Source organism: Somniosus microcephalus, chromosome 3 (genome assembly GCF_052327205.1).
Source record: "Somniosus microcephalus isolate GS21.2 chromosome 3, FLI_Smic_1.0, whole genome shotgun sequence".
In the NCBI taxonomy this organism is placed as follows: Eukaryota; Metazoa; Chordata; class Chondrichthyes; order Squaliformes; family Somniosidae; genus Somniosus; species Somniosus microcephalus.
This window is the reverse complement of record NC_140989.1, coordinates 80,166,306-80,181,636: the sequence shown is the minus strand read 5'-3', so window position 1 is coordinate 80,181,636 and position 15,331 is coordinate 80,166,306. Positions and strand designations below refer to the sequence as shown.

Genomic DNA, 15,331 nt, shown 5'->3' with positions numbered 1-15,331 from the left:
CTTTGTCAGTTTATCTCAAGATTTGAACTTTATCATTTAATAACATTTATTTATAGGTAGCTAGTAGCTTAGTAAGTTTATCCAGTGAGCTGCTGAGTTACAGACCAGATGGTCCCGGGCTTTGTACCCCTCAACGGGCTGCCAGGTGAAAGATGTGTGCTTAACTTGATACTGTCTCTCCTCTGATCTATTTAGCTGCTTTGCTGTCATATCAACAATGAATGTTAGAATGACTGTCTAAGGAGCTTGCAGCACTGATGGTTTCTTTTTCAAGTTAATGTCCGTGGGATTTTTTTAATGGCTACTGGATTGACCAATTCATCACATTTTTGCAATTTCAGTTTAAATTATTTCCTGTTGATGCTTACATTCCAAGCTGTGTCTAACTTTCATCAGATACTTGTGGCAGCCTGCATTGTCCATGAACATAACATTTCCAGCAAATGTTATCAGTATTTATAAGTGAATACATTGATTTTCTTCATCTCGCCTGCACAATATGAGATCCTATTAATCGTTGATGAATGAAATAAAATATTATTTAATGGAAGTCTAAGATCAATCTGAACACTTAATAGCAGTATATTTAAAATCTTTTTTAAATGGTGCTTTATTTCTTAAAAACATGAATCTGCTCTTTAAACTAACTTAATATTACAGACCTTTTAGTGCAGTTCACTTAGAGTCCTTTTCTGCAGCTAACATCTGCTTATTCTGAAGTTTCAACAGTTCAGTAAATGGTCATGCAGAGTTTTTGGCACTTGGGGTCATTGACTGACTGAGCAGATTCATTAGTGTAGTTTCTACTCATCTTGGATTAGCGGGGAGGATATTTATATGGTGAAGCAAATATTTACATTTCCTTTTAGCTAGGGTGATTGTAATTAATTTTTAAAGGAAAAGTTTTTCCTTTACAGATTCATGTTTGTTACTTCCCTTTTCATAAAAGCATTAAGAACTTGCAGTTGTATAGCACCTTCTGTTTTCAGCCACGTCTCGAGCACTTCATATCCAATTAATTACTTTTGAAGTGTCACTTATGTAGGTGAACATAAGCCAGTTTACACACTGCAAGATCTCAAACAGCAAATGAGATTAATGACCAGTTCATTTATTTTCTTGGTGGAGGAATAATGACCAGGAGACTGGGAAGCCTGCTCTTCGAATTGTGTCATTGGGATTCATGTTCATCTGAAGCCCGCATCGCCTTGTGGAAAGACCGGCTCGCCAGTCTTGAACAACCCCCCAGCGATGGAAATTTTACTTGATGAAAGCCTTCCCCCAGGAGCTAATTGCAACTGGGCAACCTGGAAGTGCCTTAACAGACTTAGGACCGGTGTAGGTTGCTCAAAGGTGTCACTAAGCAAATGGGGATATTCAACCAGCCCGACAACTTGTGAATGTGGAACTGAGGCACAGACTATGCAACATCTCCTGCAATGTCCATCATTAGAGGAACCCTGCACTGTTGCAGATCTTGCCGAATTCAACAACAAGGCGCAAAAATGTGTCCAGTTCTGGCTGGGCTATGTATAGACTGTCCGTGGACACGATAAGATGATGTTCATCTGGCCAGGCAGATGGGCCTCCGTTTAACATCTCATTCAAAGGAAGGCACCTCCAACAATGGAAGGAGTAATTGATGCAGGGCTATAGGGAGAGAGCAAGTATTAGTTTTCGAAAGAGCTGGCATTTTCATGATGGGCCAAATGGTCGTCTCCGGTGCTATAAGCATTTTTAGGGACTATTTTGACCATGCCCTGGTGGGAACGGGGCAGGTGGGCGGTTGAAACCGCTGTACAGTCCTTTCTGCTGTGTTCCTGTCGTTCCTGCCAATCGCCATTTTAACCACGCTGCTTTTTTAGTTGTCCGAGGTGCGCTCAGGGACAGGAGGGGGGCCTCATTAATGCATGCAAATTGGGGCCCAATTACGCAATTAGGACCCCAATGCCATCACAGAAGCCCCAACTCACCAGTAAAGCTTAGCGGAATAGTTCTCAGAATCACTGAAGCAGTATTTAAAGAGGCACTCGCCTGCAGGTAATTGAATCATAAAATCTGTATGCCATTGTGCTGTTTAGGATTACCAGAAGAGTCTCCAGTTTCTACATTTTTTTTGCCTTGCTTACCTGGAAGAAGATCTATTTGCTTATCATGGGTGCTCTTACTGTCAGTTTCATTCGGATGGAGGAAGAGTAACAGCGTCAGCAACCAGCATGAGCAGCAGCTGGGCCTATTCGAAGACCATGGGTGAAGGGGGCTGTTTGTAGGAGGCCATACCCACCACACGGTGTACAGGCCAAGAGTCTGTTTTTTGGATCTATCTGGACCAATGTATTAGGAGGCTGTGTTTCTCCTGGTAAACTATTGCAGACCTCTGCAGCTTCTTGCAACAGGACCTGCTGGACCAGGGGGGCCATGCTTTGGCTATTGGTCACCACAGGCCTGAACTTCTTTTCCACTGGCTCCTTCCCGTCTGCTATAGGGGACATCTCCTGCATATCCCAGCCTGCAGTACAGAGCTGCGTGAAGGAATGGCGATATATGTCCAAGTCAAAATGATGTGTAGCTTGGCAGTGTTCTCATGCTCCATCTCCCCTTATCCTTCTAGTTCGTGGAGGTTGCGGGTTTGGGAGATGCTGCGGAAGAAGCCTTGGCAAGTTACTGTAATGCCTCTTGTAGATAGCACGCTGTTGATTGATGGGATGGCTATTTAGGCTGATGGTGAAGTGCCGATCAAGCAGGCTGCTTTGTCCTGGATGGTGTCAAGCTTCTTGTGTTGTTGGAGCTGCACCCATTCAGGCAAGTGGCTAGTATGCCGTCACACTCCTGACCTGTGCCTGGTAAGTGCTGGAGAGGCTTTATGGTGTCAGGAGGTAAGCCACTCGCTGCAGAATACCCAGCCACTGACCTGCTGTAGTAGCCACGGCATTTATGTGGCTGGTCCAGTTGAGTTTCTGGTCAATAGTGAATGCTATGATGGTGGGGGAACTCAATGATGGTAATGCCATTGAATGTCAAGAGAAGCTAGTTAGGCGCTCTTGTTGGAAATAGTAATTATGTGACACTTGGGTGGTAAGTAACATTCGCTCCACACATCAGTCCAAGCCTGGATTTCGTCCCGGTCTTGCTGTATGTGGGCATGGACTGTTTCATTATCTGAAGAATTGCAAATGGAGCTGAAAACTGCAATCATCAGCCAACACCCCCACTTCTGACGTTGATGGAGGGAAGGTCAGAAGCACGTGAAGATAGTTGGGTCTAGGATGCAGCCCTCAGGAACTCCTGCAGCAATGTCCTGGGGCTTGGATGATTGACCTCCAACAATCACAACCATTTTCCTTTGTACTAGGTATGACACCAGCCACTGGTGGTGCCCCTGATCCCCATTGATGCCGCACTCTTCCTTGGTGCCACACTCGATCGACTGCTGCCTTGATGTCAAGGGCAGTCACTCTCACCTCGCTTCTGGTATTCAGCTCCTAAGTATTCATGTTTGGATTAAAATGATTAAACATTTGGATAGAATGAATAGGGAAAGAAAACTTCCTCTGGTTGGGGTGAGAGTAAAAAGGGGGTCATCAATTTAAAAGTATCACTGAGAGTGAGGAAAGCGGTTAGAAGAAAATTCTTTACACTGGATTGTTGGAATGCTTTGCCACAGGGATCGGTTGAGGCAGAAATCATTGCTTCATTTAAGGAAATATTTGAAGCAGAGGAAGATACGGGACTATAGGAAGAGTTTTAGACAGGGGATTAGTATTAGATGCTCTACCATAAAGCCAGCACAGATGCCATAGCCCAAATGGCCTCCTCCTGTGCTGTAAACTTTTACGGTTTATTTAAGGCTATAATGAGGCCTGGAGCCAAGTGGCCTTGGTGGAACCCAAAGTGAGCATCAGTGAGCAGGTTATTGGTGAGTAAGCGCCTCTTTGAAGGAGTCGTCAACTGTGCTACCATCACTTTGCTAATGATTGGGAGTAGGCTGATGTGGCAATTGGCTGGGTTGGATTTGTCCTGAGGACAGAACATACCTCGGCAATTTTATACATTGTCGGATAAATGCCACTGTTGTAGCTGTACTGGAACAGCCTGACTATAGGCACAGCTAATTCTGGAACTGAGGTCTTCAGCACTACAGCCAGGATGTTGTCGGGGCCCGTAGCCTTTGCAGTCAGTTGTTTCTTGATGTCATGTGGAGTAAATCAAATTAGCGGAAGACTGGCATTTGTGATGGTGGGGACCTCGGCAGCAGGCTGTGAAGGATCGTCCACTTGCACTTCTGCCTGAATATATTTGCAACTGCATCAGCCTTGTCTTTTTCATTCATGTCCCGGGCTCTTCTATCGTTGGGGATGGGGTTGTTCATAGATCCTCCTCCTCCTGTTAGTTGCTTAATTATCCACAATTCACGACTTGATCTAGCAGGGTTCAGAACTTCGACCTGATCTGTTGTTTGTGGAATCATTTAGCTCTGTCTATAACATGCTTCCTTTGCTGTTTAGCATGCACATAGTCCTGTGTTGTAGCTTCACCAGATTGACACCTTATTTTCAGCTGCTCCCGGCATGCTCTTCAACACTCTTCATTGAACCAGGGTTGGCCATTTGGCTTGATGGTTATGAAGGACTGAGCAAGATTATGGACCATGAGATTACAGAATGTGGTGGTATACAATTCTGCTGCATCTGATGGAATAAGCACCTCACGGATGCCCAGTTTTGAGCTGCTAGATCTGTTAATATATCCCACCCAGCACAGGTGCAGTGCCACACGACCCAATGGAGGGTGTCCTCAGTCTGAAGAAAGGGCTTGGTCTCCACGAGGACTGTGCGGTGGTCACTCCTACCAATGCTGTCATGGACAGATGCATCTACGATGTCTAGATTGGGGAGGATGAGGTCAAGTAGGTTATTCCCTTGTGTTTCCTCTCGCCACCTGTCAAACTCAGTCTGGCAGCTATGTCTTTCAGGACTGGCCAGCTTGGTCAGTGGTGTGACTACCAAGCTGCTTTTGGTGATGGATGTTGAAGCGTCTATCCATGAGTGTACCCAGATGGCCTGTTTATTCATTCTGGTGTGGACAAGTTCCTACTATAACTCATTCTTTCCTTGGCTTCCTCAGTCTTCCCCTTCCTCTTGCCATCCACGGTCTTTAAACATCTGTGGTATTATTTATTTGCTAGTTTTAGACGCCTTGTCATCCTTTTTTTAATTCTCTTCAACCCATGGTATTTTGCACCATATGCCTGAGCCCTTCACCATAAGTTTTCATTTTTATTAATTGACAAACCAGGGAGTTATTAGGTCAGCTGTTTCTGCGATTATATCCACTGAAGATTTTTAATTCATTTATGTTTCTGTCATTCATACACCATCTTTAGCGTTGCTGTTGAGCAATTTCCACTTCACGATGCTATAGAAGCAATCTCCGGAGCCGATTATCTAAAGCCAGCACCCGATGGTTTCAGACCCAAACTGCATATCTCGGACTGCAACATAAACATGGTCTTCTGCAATTCACACCCCAAAGGGAAAAGTTTAGCAGTGCTAAGAAGAAACTTTCTTCAATGTCAAAAATCATTGCCCCAATTAGTGTCCCCCCCCCCCGGGGATAAAATGACTTGTAATTCTAAAAATTATAAGTTGTTTTGTTTGCATGTGTTGTGACCCCATGACCATCACAAATTTGCCAACAAAGGAGTTAATATCAGTTCGGTTGAGATTTGAGGTGTTTGCGTGAATAGTGAGAGCTCGGGGCGATTTGTTCCCAACTTCCAGCGATGGAGTAAAAGTGCGCCATTAAAGGACTTGCTGCAAACTCAGATTTTTGAATATTCTGGAGAACAACAGAAATCTAAGTAAGCCAGAGCATTGCTTTAGCTGCACTTTTTAAAAAAAAATAACGTTTAAAAAGTCAGTCTTGTTTGAGCAGGATATGCCTCTTGTCCTCAGCTTGCCAGTTTCATTTGTTGTATTAAATAGACCGACAACAATAAAGAAGGGTAGGTACGGCAAAAGAACAAAAAGGACTGAGTATCAAATGGAAATATTTTATAAGCAATAAGAACAGAAAGAGAGGGTGGATGGAGGATTGATGTGATAGAATGAAGGGCTAATGTACACGTGCAGACAAAATAATAGATCGCTAGACCAAGATTTTACATTTAACTTGGAATTCAGTTTTGTTGCTGTAGCTAAAACATTATAATTAAGCTGATTAGAATATATAGATGTGACTAGGCAATGGCTTTGTGGTGAACAGAGTAAACTGTTTTTCAAGGTACATAAGTAGATTCTGTTGCTTTCATCCTCAAAGGATTAATAATTAGTTTACCCTTTCAAAGTAGCTTCCTCTGGGAATTTCAAGCCCTTTATCACAGTGTACTCTTATTTACTGAATATTTCCAGTAATTGGCCTCAATCCGTCAACTGTTTTCTGGTGCTGGTAGTTTGCATGCCTATTGAAACATTTGTTTTGTTTTTGTTGCTCTAACAGGTAGTTTGCCACATGATGTGGCTGATGGAATACATTTTCAAGTTTACAAACTTCGGTATTGTCTCTCTCATCCATGGGGATTTCTTCATTCGACAGGTGAGGGAAATGATGATGTCTGCGTTGCTAATTAGCCGCATGTGTTTATAGGAACAACCACACAAACAAATGAAGTTGCTACTGTTTACTGTGGTGCATATTGCTTGCACAGTTTCCAAACAGTTCTGGGGTTTGTATGTCAGGGGAAAAGGAAATAAAGCGGGGCATATTATTCCCATGTTGGTAAATACTCTCTACACCAAATAACTGATTGATTTAAGCGCTCTTGTATTGAGTCGCAAACCACTTCTAATGCAATGTGAACACCTCTTTCCCACACTCCGAAAGGTCCCCTTGTATTTCTTACTGCATCATGGTGGATTTTACCATTTTACACTTGAGCCTTCTGTGAATTAATGTATTTGCGTCAGTTAATGTTGACATAAAGGACAGCTTTGTAAAATTGAATTGCAGCTACCCAAACTAGTCTTTGTACTTAATATTTTTCTGTTAAAATGACAGATTCTGAAAATCTGTCCACACCACAAACATAACTTGTCTGTTCTCTCCTGCCTGACCACCTGAGTGTTTCCAGCAATTTCTGTTTTTGATTCTAGTATTTCTACTTCTACATTAGCAGTTTTTGTTTGCGTCGAAATAAAGTGTATTTATGATAATAAGCAAGCCTGGATAGTTTCAACTCCTAAAGAACATATGTTTACTTCATTCATTGTAAACCGTACCTGAAGACCTGATTTGGGTTTCATGCTTGCAGTCAGTTCATTTTTTTAACAAAAAAACCCAGAAATGCTGCCATTTGTTAGTTCTTGTGTACAGTACAGAGCTGGGTAGTGAGCATGTTGTATTTGGTGATGCTCGTGTTTTGAGTAAACTGTTGGGCCACCAGCTGGATGTTGAAATGTTAGTTCACTTCCAGGATGATTGGCTTGCTGGGTGCGGGCTTAGTTTCCCTTTTATAACTGGGAACATTTTCAAAAATATCTTTTATTTCTTTTCATATATTTCTACTTTACTGTTGCAAAGTGGAGCTTGGATGGTCTTGAACAGGATTTACTGAAGCAAAGATGCAAATTGTTTCAAGACTTTTCCTGTACTACAGTTTACATACATTGATCGAAATGAAATTGGCTGAAAGAATGTCAATTATCACTTTTTTCAGCATTTTCATCCTGTGATGCATTTAGTAAATAGGGATGTATTAATGCTGTCCCTTTTGGTCAATGCTGTTAGCAGATTCCAGAGATGAGAGACGTGCCTGATAGGGTGGTAGATACAGATTCAATAGTAGCCTTCAAAAGGGAATTGGATAAATATTTGAAGGAGAAAAAATTGCAGGGATATGGGGAAAGAGCGGGGCAGTGGGACTAACTGGATTGTACTTTGAAAGAGCTGGCGCAGACTTGATGGGCATGACCGTAAAATAAAGGAAGTTAGTGACTGCCATTAAACATTCTATTGTTTTAAAGGGACAGCCATAGAGTGGTCACTGGAGGGATTGAACAAAGAATAACAGTTTTGATTTTGTGTAAATAGATCTTTAAAATACTAATTAGGAACAGAGTAGGCCATTTAGCCCCTCAAGCCTGTTCCGCCATTCAGTGAGATCATGGCTGATCTGTGACCCAACTCCATAGACCTGCCTTTGTCCTGTATCCCTTAATACCTTTGGTTAACAGAAATCTATCAGTCTCGGATTTAAAATTAGCAATTGATCTAGCATCAACTGCCGTTTGCGGAAGAGAGTTCCAAACTTCTATCACCCTTTGTGTGTAGAAGTGTTTCCTAACGTCGCTCCTGAAAGGCCTGGCTCTAATTTTTAGACTGGGTCCCCCCCCCCCCCCCCCCCCCGTCCTAGATTCCCCAACCAGTGGAAATAGTTTCTGTATCTACCTTATCAGTTCCCCTTAATATCTTGAAAACTTCGATCAAATCACCCCTTAATCTTCTAAATTCCAGGGTATACAACCCGAGTTTGTGTAATCTCTCCTCATAATTTAATCCTTGGAGTCCAGGTATCATTCTGGTAAACCTACGCTGCACTCACTCCAAGGCCAATACAGGAAACTTTGGTTTATCCGGAGGTTGTATGTCCGGAATACTCGATCTAACGGCAAAAATCAGGAGCCGTTTTCTATACGCTTTTTTTAGTTCTTGTTCTTTTTTTTTCCCCAGTCAGGCACTGCAAGGTCTGTAGCTATAGCAACAGCTTCAGCTAGAGACGCTTGCAGCTGCAGCCGACTCTTTAGAAGCTGTTGCTAAGCAACAGTGTTTGTTGTCAGATACGGAGATGAAAACCTCCGTATGCTTCAACATTAACTTTGTATGTCCGGCAGTTTTGATAGATCGGCAACACGCCGGTCCCGTCGGTGCTGGATATCACAAAGTTTCCTGTATATCCTTCCTAAGGTGTGGTGCCCAGAGCTGCTCCCAGTACTCCAGGTGTGGTCTAACCAGGGCTTTGTATAGCCGTAACATAACTTCTACCCCCTTGTATTTTAGTCCTCTAGATATAAAGGCTAGTATTCCATTGGCCTTTTAGATTATTTTTTGTACCTGTCCATGACATTTTATTCATCTATGTACATGGACCCCTAAGTCTCTTTGGAACGCTACTGTTTTTAGCTTTTCAGCATTTAGAAAGTACCCTGTTGTTTCCTTTTAGGACCAAAGTGGATGACCTCACACTTGCCTATATTGAAAGCCATTTGCCACAGTTTTGCCCATTTGCTTCATCTATTAATATCCCTTTGTAATTTTATGCTTCCATCTACACAGTTTACAATGCTGCCTATCTTTGTGTCTTTGGCAAACTTGGATATGTAGCTCTCTACCCCATCATCTCGTTAATAAATCCAGTGAGTAGTTGAGGCCCCAACACTGAATGGAAATAGTATTTTGTTGAATGTATTTATGCTTGTGGTGAGATCATCTTGGATAAAGATTTCCTTTGGGGGCATGTTTGTGGAAAATGGTAAATTAAACAGTTTGTCAAAACAGATGGTGGCAAAGTATTAATATGAATTTGAGTCCTCAAGGATCTTTTTAATTCCCTCTTTTTTTTCTCTAAGATAGCAAAGAAACAAGATCCCTGCGTCTCATCTATGGAAGATCCTATATTTTGCAACAATATAGATCCTGGTGTTAATGGGCTAGTAATAGTACAATTGTGATTTTAGCAATCTGAACCAGAACAGCCAGGTTATGTGCATCCTGCATGATGATCTAAGCAGATAGGTGTTGTATCCGTGTGTTAATGGAGACACGGAATGCAGGAGTTGGTTTAACAGGTGTTTACTGAACAAAGTCTGGAGGTGAACTAAAAGATACAAGACACTATACAGGCTTATATAGCCCGAGTGGTCACTACCGGTATTACAGTACACAGGGGCTCTTAAAGGTACATACACTACAATTCCTCCCCTTTTAGATAATTAGTACATAACATTTTAAGTAATCATTAATTAACATGTTTACAAGAACAATAATCTACACATTTGCTGCAGTTAATCAATTATAAGTCAGTCTCTCTGGAGGCTTCCTGACTCGGTCCGGATAACGCCTCAGTGGTGTAGTAGTTTTCGGTGGTGTAGTAGGTTCTTTTGGCAAGGTCGATTCGGCTTGAATGCCAGTGTCGGGTTCATCTGGTTCCAGTATCACCGGATCGGAGGTAGATACTATGGGTATCTCTGCTTCATCATTAGGCGTATAGAGTTGTGGTGTTAGGTTGTCCCTTTTCGGATGACTCTATGATCTGGTCAGCATGGCGCCTTATTATGCTTTCTCCAATGTCCACGGTATACATCAACGGTCCTAGTCATGTGCAAATAGTTCCAGGCTGCCATTTCTCGGTACGGTAGTCCCGGGCCAAAACTTGACCTATCTGGAAGGTTCTAGTTGGCCTTTCATTCATGCCTTGAAATTGCCGGTTCTCTACGTCCCTTCTGATGTTTGGCTTGATCAAATCCAGCCGGCATCTTAGTCTTCTATTGAAAAACATCATGGCGGGAGTTTGGTTTGTAACCACATGTGTTGCATTCCTGTACGCAAACCAGAAGTTATCTGCCTTATGTTGTAGATTTATGTCTTCATTACCCATGGCCTTTATGGCCTTCTTGAAGGTCTGGACAAACCTTTCAGCTAATCCATTAGTGGTGGGATGGTATGGGACGGACGTGTAGTGCTTAACCCCATTGTTTTTTAAGAACTTCCTGAATTCTTCGGACACAAATTGCAGTCCATTATCAGAACAGATCTGTTCAGGCAGCCCATTCCTGGCAAATATGGTCCTTAATACTGTGATGGTTTTTTCCGTGGTCGTGGAGGACATCTTTATTACCTCCGGCCACTTGGAGTGTGCATCAACTGCGATTAAGAACATTGAGTCCATAAATGAACCAGCAAAGTCTATGTGTACCCTTTGCCATGGAGATGAGGGCCACTCCCATGGATGTAGAGGGGCTTGTGGTGGGGCGTTTTGGACCTTCTGGCATCCTAGACAGCTCTTGATCATTTCTTCGATGTCTCCATCGATACCTGGCCACCACACAAACGCTCTGGCTAGGTTCTTCATTTTCACTCCACCCAGATGCCCCTCGTGAAGCTCCTTTAGCACTTTATCCTGGAGTTTGGGTGGAATCACCACTCTGGATCCACACATCAAGGTTCCTCGGCACACTGACAGCTGTTCTCTTCTTTGCGAGAATGCTGGCAACAGTGGTTCGCCATGTGCTGGCCATCCCTTCACCGTTAAATCGTAGACTCGTGAGAGAGTCGGGTCATTTCTCGTTTCCTTTTCAATGGTAGAATTTGTTACTGGTAGACATTCCACTATGGTTGAGTGGAACATCTCCACTGGGTCCACTGTAGGTGCCTCTTCTACCGTTGGCAACGGTAGGCGCGATAAACCGTCAGCATTCCCATGCTGTTTTGATCCTTTGTATTCTATGTCATATTGGTGTGCCCCTAGGAAAAGGGACCACCTCTGTAGCCTTTGCGCTGTCATAATGGGAACGCCCTTTTTAGGGTTGAATATGGAGACGATGGGTTGATGGTCAGTCAACAAGGTAAATTTTTGTCCATGTAGGTAATGGTTGAATTTCTTCACTCCCCACACCAGGCTGAGTGCTTCCCTGTCGATCTGGGCGTAGTTACGCTCAGCTGAGTTCAATGAGCGTGACGCAAAAGCTATCGGCCGCTCCGAGCCATCAGGGAATCTATGTGATAATACCGCTCCTACGCCGTAAGGGGATGCATCGCACGCCAGTCTGATTGGCAGTGATGGGTTGTAATGAGCCAACACTTCCTTGGACGTGATCAAGCCTTTGCATTTATGGAAGGCACGTTTACAGTCTTCGCTCCATTTCCAAATTACTCCCGTTTGTAGCAGTGTGTTAAGAGGGTGCAGAACAGTTGACAAGTTCAGTAAAAATTTATGATAGTAATTTATCAATCCCAGGAACGACCTTAATTGTGAGACATTTTCAGGTGCTGGGGCTTTTATGACCGCTTCAATTTTTTCAGGTGACTTATGCAACCCTTCTTCGTTAATTATATGGCCACAATATGATATTTGTTTCTGGAAAAATTCGCACTTGGGGCGATTTGCTCATAGGCCCCGTTCTCTCAGTCTAGTGAGCACCTGCTCCAAATTGGCAAGGTGCTCGTTGTCGTTTTCTCCTGTTACAAGGATGTCGTCTAGGTAGCATTGAGTCCCTGGAATCACTTGGAGGACTTACTCCATAGCTCTTTGCCAGATAGCTGGAGCTGATGCTACTCCGAAAACCAGTCGATTGTACTGGTACAGGCCTTTGTGTGCGTTTATCGTGAGATTTTTTAGAGGCCTCATCAACCTCCATCTGTAGATATGCCTGTGCCAAGTCAATTTTGGTGAAACGTTTCCCTCCGGATAGTGAGGCGAAAATATCTTATGTCCTCGGAAGAGGATACTGTACCGTGTGAAGGACCGGGTTTACAGTCACCTTGAAGTCCCCACCGATGCGAATTTTTCTCTGTTCTTCAGATTTATCATTATTCAACGTTTTCTTCATGACCGGGACGATGGGTGTTGCCCACTCGCTCCAATCTACCTTGGATAACACGCCTGCCTTTTCCAAATTCTCCAGCTCTGCCTCGACTGCTGGACGAATTGCGTATGGCACCGGCCTTGCCTTAAAAAACTTGGGAATTGCCGCATCTTCCACTTTTATTGAGGCGGTGACGCCCTTCAAGGTTCCTAGTTCCTGTTGAAACACTTCTTTGGCGTTGGCCAAGATGTCTTTTAATCGTTCAGGTATGATGTCGTCATCATTTTTTTTCTTACTGGTCACCGTCAGTGCCTGAATGGAGTGCCAGTCTAAACGTATCTTCCTGATCCATTCACGTCCCAACAGCGGTGGACCACCATCTTGCAGAACGTATAAATACAACTTCTGTATTTCCTTGCCGTTGTATACAACAGGCACCCTTATTTTCCCTCTGGGGTATACTTTCTGCCCCGTATATGTCTTCAAGATAATGGATGCGTCTTTCAAAGGTATATGCGGAAATAGCCGCTCGTAATCCCGTCGACTTATGACGGTTAGAGCTGATCCTGTATCTAGCTCCATTTTAACTGGGGACCCCGCTATCATGAGGGTAACCCAAATGGTTTGGTAATCATCTTTGGCAATTACATTATGTAATTTGAGACAGCTTAGTCTCTTGTTTCTGGAGTCGCTATCGCTCTTCTGGTCTTTGGAGCTACTGTCCGTCATCATTTGTACCTTTCTGTACTTTTCCTTATTGATTTTTTTTTCTGTCAGTGGATTTTTTTGTTTCCAGATCAGCATACACGTGCAATGTGTCCCATCTTTCCGCATTGCCTGCATGCTTTGTCCTTGAACCAGCAGTCCTTCTGGTCATGGGTGGATCTGCCGCAGCGATAACATCTCTCGAAACCCCGTGTCATTTCATGGGTGCCGAAGTCCTGTGGCTTTTGCTGTATCTCTGCAGCTCCTCTTGCTGCTGCTTCGTATGATACAGCCACACTGAAAGCCTTGTCCAGTGTCAAATCTTTCTCAGAAAGTAATCTTTTCTGTGTTCCTTCGCTTAGGAGACCGCAGACGAATTTGTCTCGTAGAGAATCTGCCAGTCCTGCCCCGAATTGGCAGTGCTTTGACAGCTTTCTTAATTCGGTGAGGTAATCAGCGTTACTTTCATTCTTGTGCTGATTCCTCCTGAAGAATTTGAATCGTTCCGCTATCAGCAGCGGTGTTGGGTTTAAGTGCTCCTGTAGGGTATCAACAATCTCCTTAAAATTCTTGTCCATCGGTTTGGCTGGAGTGATTAAGTTTCGTAACAGCCCGTATGTCCTTGCGCCCATCAGATTTAGAAGTACCGATGCCTTTTTATCATCCTCAACTTCATTCGCTGTGCAATATACCTGCACTCTTTCCACATATGTGGTCCAATCCTCTATCACTATCGAAAGCAGTAATATTGCCAGTCTCAGGCATCCTGAAAATCAAAAATGGCGCCTCCCGCGCTTTCCTTTCTTCCCTGCCGAGAATAAAATGGCGCCTCCCGCGCTTTCCCGCCGCTGCTGACAACGCTGTTCTCCGCGGTTTTTATTTACACATTTTTAATAGTTGGAGATTCGTTCCCGCCGGACTCTCTGGGACTTTTCCCTCCCTCTGCTTGGTCCGAACGCCGACCTGCTTTGCAGCGCCGGCCGTCTCCCGAGTGCTCCACCCTCCATCTCTGTTTGCCTCCGCCTTCCGACTCGCTGCTCGACCCCGCTGCAGAGCCACCCGATCGAGCCCCAGCCCGCCGCCCAGGAAGGATTAGTGCAGTACCTGCCACCAGCCCGGCTAGCTGGTGAAACCACAGTTTTTTTTTCTTCGACCTTCGTCTGAGGAATCGATCTCCTTGAGGTGCTGCCGAATTGCAGGTAAGTCCGTTTCGAATTCGTCGCCACTGTTGTATCCGTGTGTTAATGGAGACACGGAATGCAGGAGTTGGTTTAACAGGTGTTTGCTGAACAAAGTCTGGAGGTGAACTAAAAGGTATAAGACACTATACAGGCTTATATACCCGAGTGGTCACTACCGGTATTACAGTACACAGGGGCTCTTAAAGGTACATACACTACAATTGGTGCTGGCAATTTTCAGTGGATGGGGTTCATTGTGGAGGTGGCACTTGAGTTAATGAAGTAGACTTGTCTCAACCAGATGTAGCTGTTGTACTTTTTACTTTGGCAAAAACATTTCCATACTTGTGTCTTCAGTTTTGTCAGACAGAGAAAAACACAGGTGCACTAGGGAATGCAAGAGAAAAATGTCTAGCCTACAGGGAAATCTGATAATGATCTGGGAACAGTGTGCATCATTAAGTATTTTAATTTGAGAACCTTCAGAACTGTAAGTTGTTGCAAAGTCTCTCAAACACCAGAATCTATAACTTTAGATATCCTTGTATTTTGTGTTTTTCCTCTTTTTTTCCCCCATGTTTCTTGTTCTCCCCAGTCTCCACCCCTCACTGATCAAAGGATAGGTAACCAACTGGCTCCTATCCGTCTCCCTATGCCAGTCTTGAGCTAGGTAGATGATTGTTTTCTTTCCTTCTCCTTTCCCACCTTGCGTCCTCCTGCTTTCCTCTGATACGCCATCTCCCCCCCCAACAGTACTCAGTGGTGTATCTGTTTGAGAGGGGGATGTCCACAGGGAACCCCTGCCTGCGCCTAGTACTCTGCCTGTTGGTCACCCCTTCTCTTTCTGCCTGTCCAACCCCTACCTGC

At 43.9% G+C, this 15,331-nt stretch overlaps 1 protein-coding gene across 3 annotated transcripts in view; it reads left to right on the top strand.

Moving 5' to 3' along the window:
* lpgat1 (lysophosphatidylglycerol acyltransferase 1) overlaps positions 1–15,331 on the top strand; it is a 151,660-nt gene that overhangs the window by 40,678 nt on the left and 95,651 nt on the right. For all 3 annotated transcript variants that reach the window (XM_085981274.1, XM_085981273.1, XM_085981272.1), the window contains one exon: positions 6,499–6,594. In XM_085981274.1, coding sequence (XP_085837400.1) covers positions 6,499–6,594 — 96 coding nt within the window. The remainder of the gene's footprint in view (positions 1–6,498; positions 6,595–15,331) is intronic.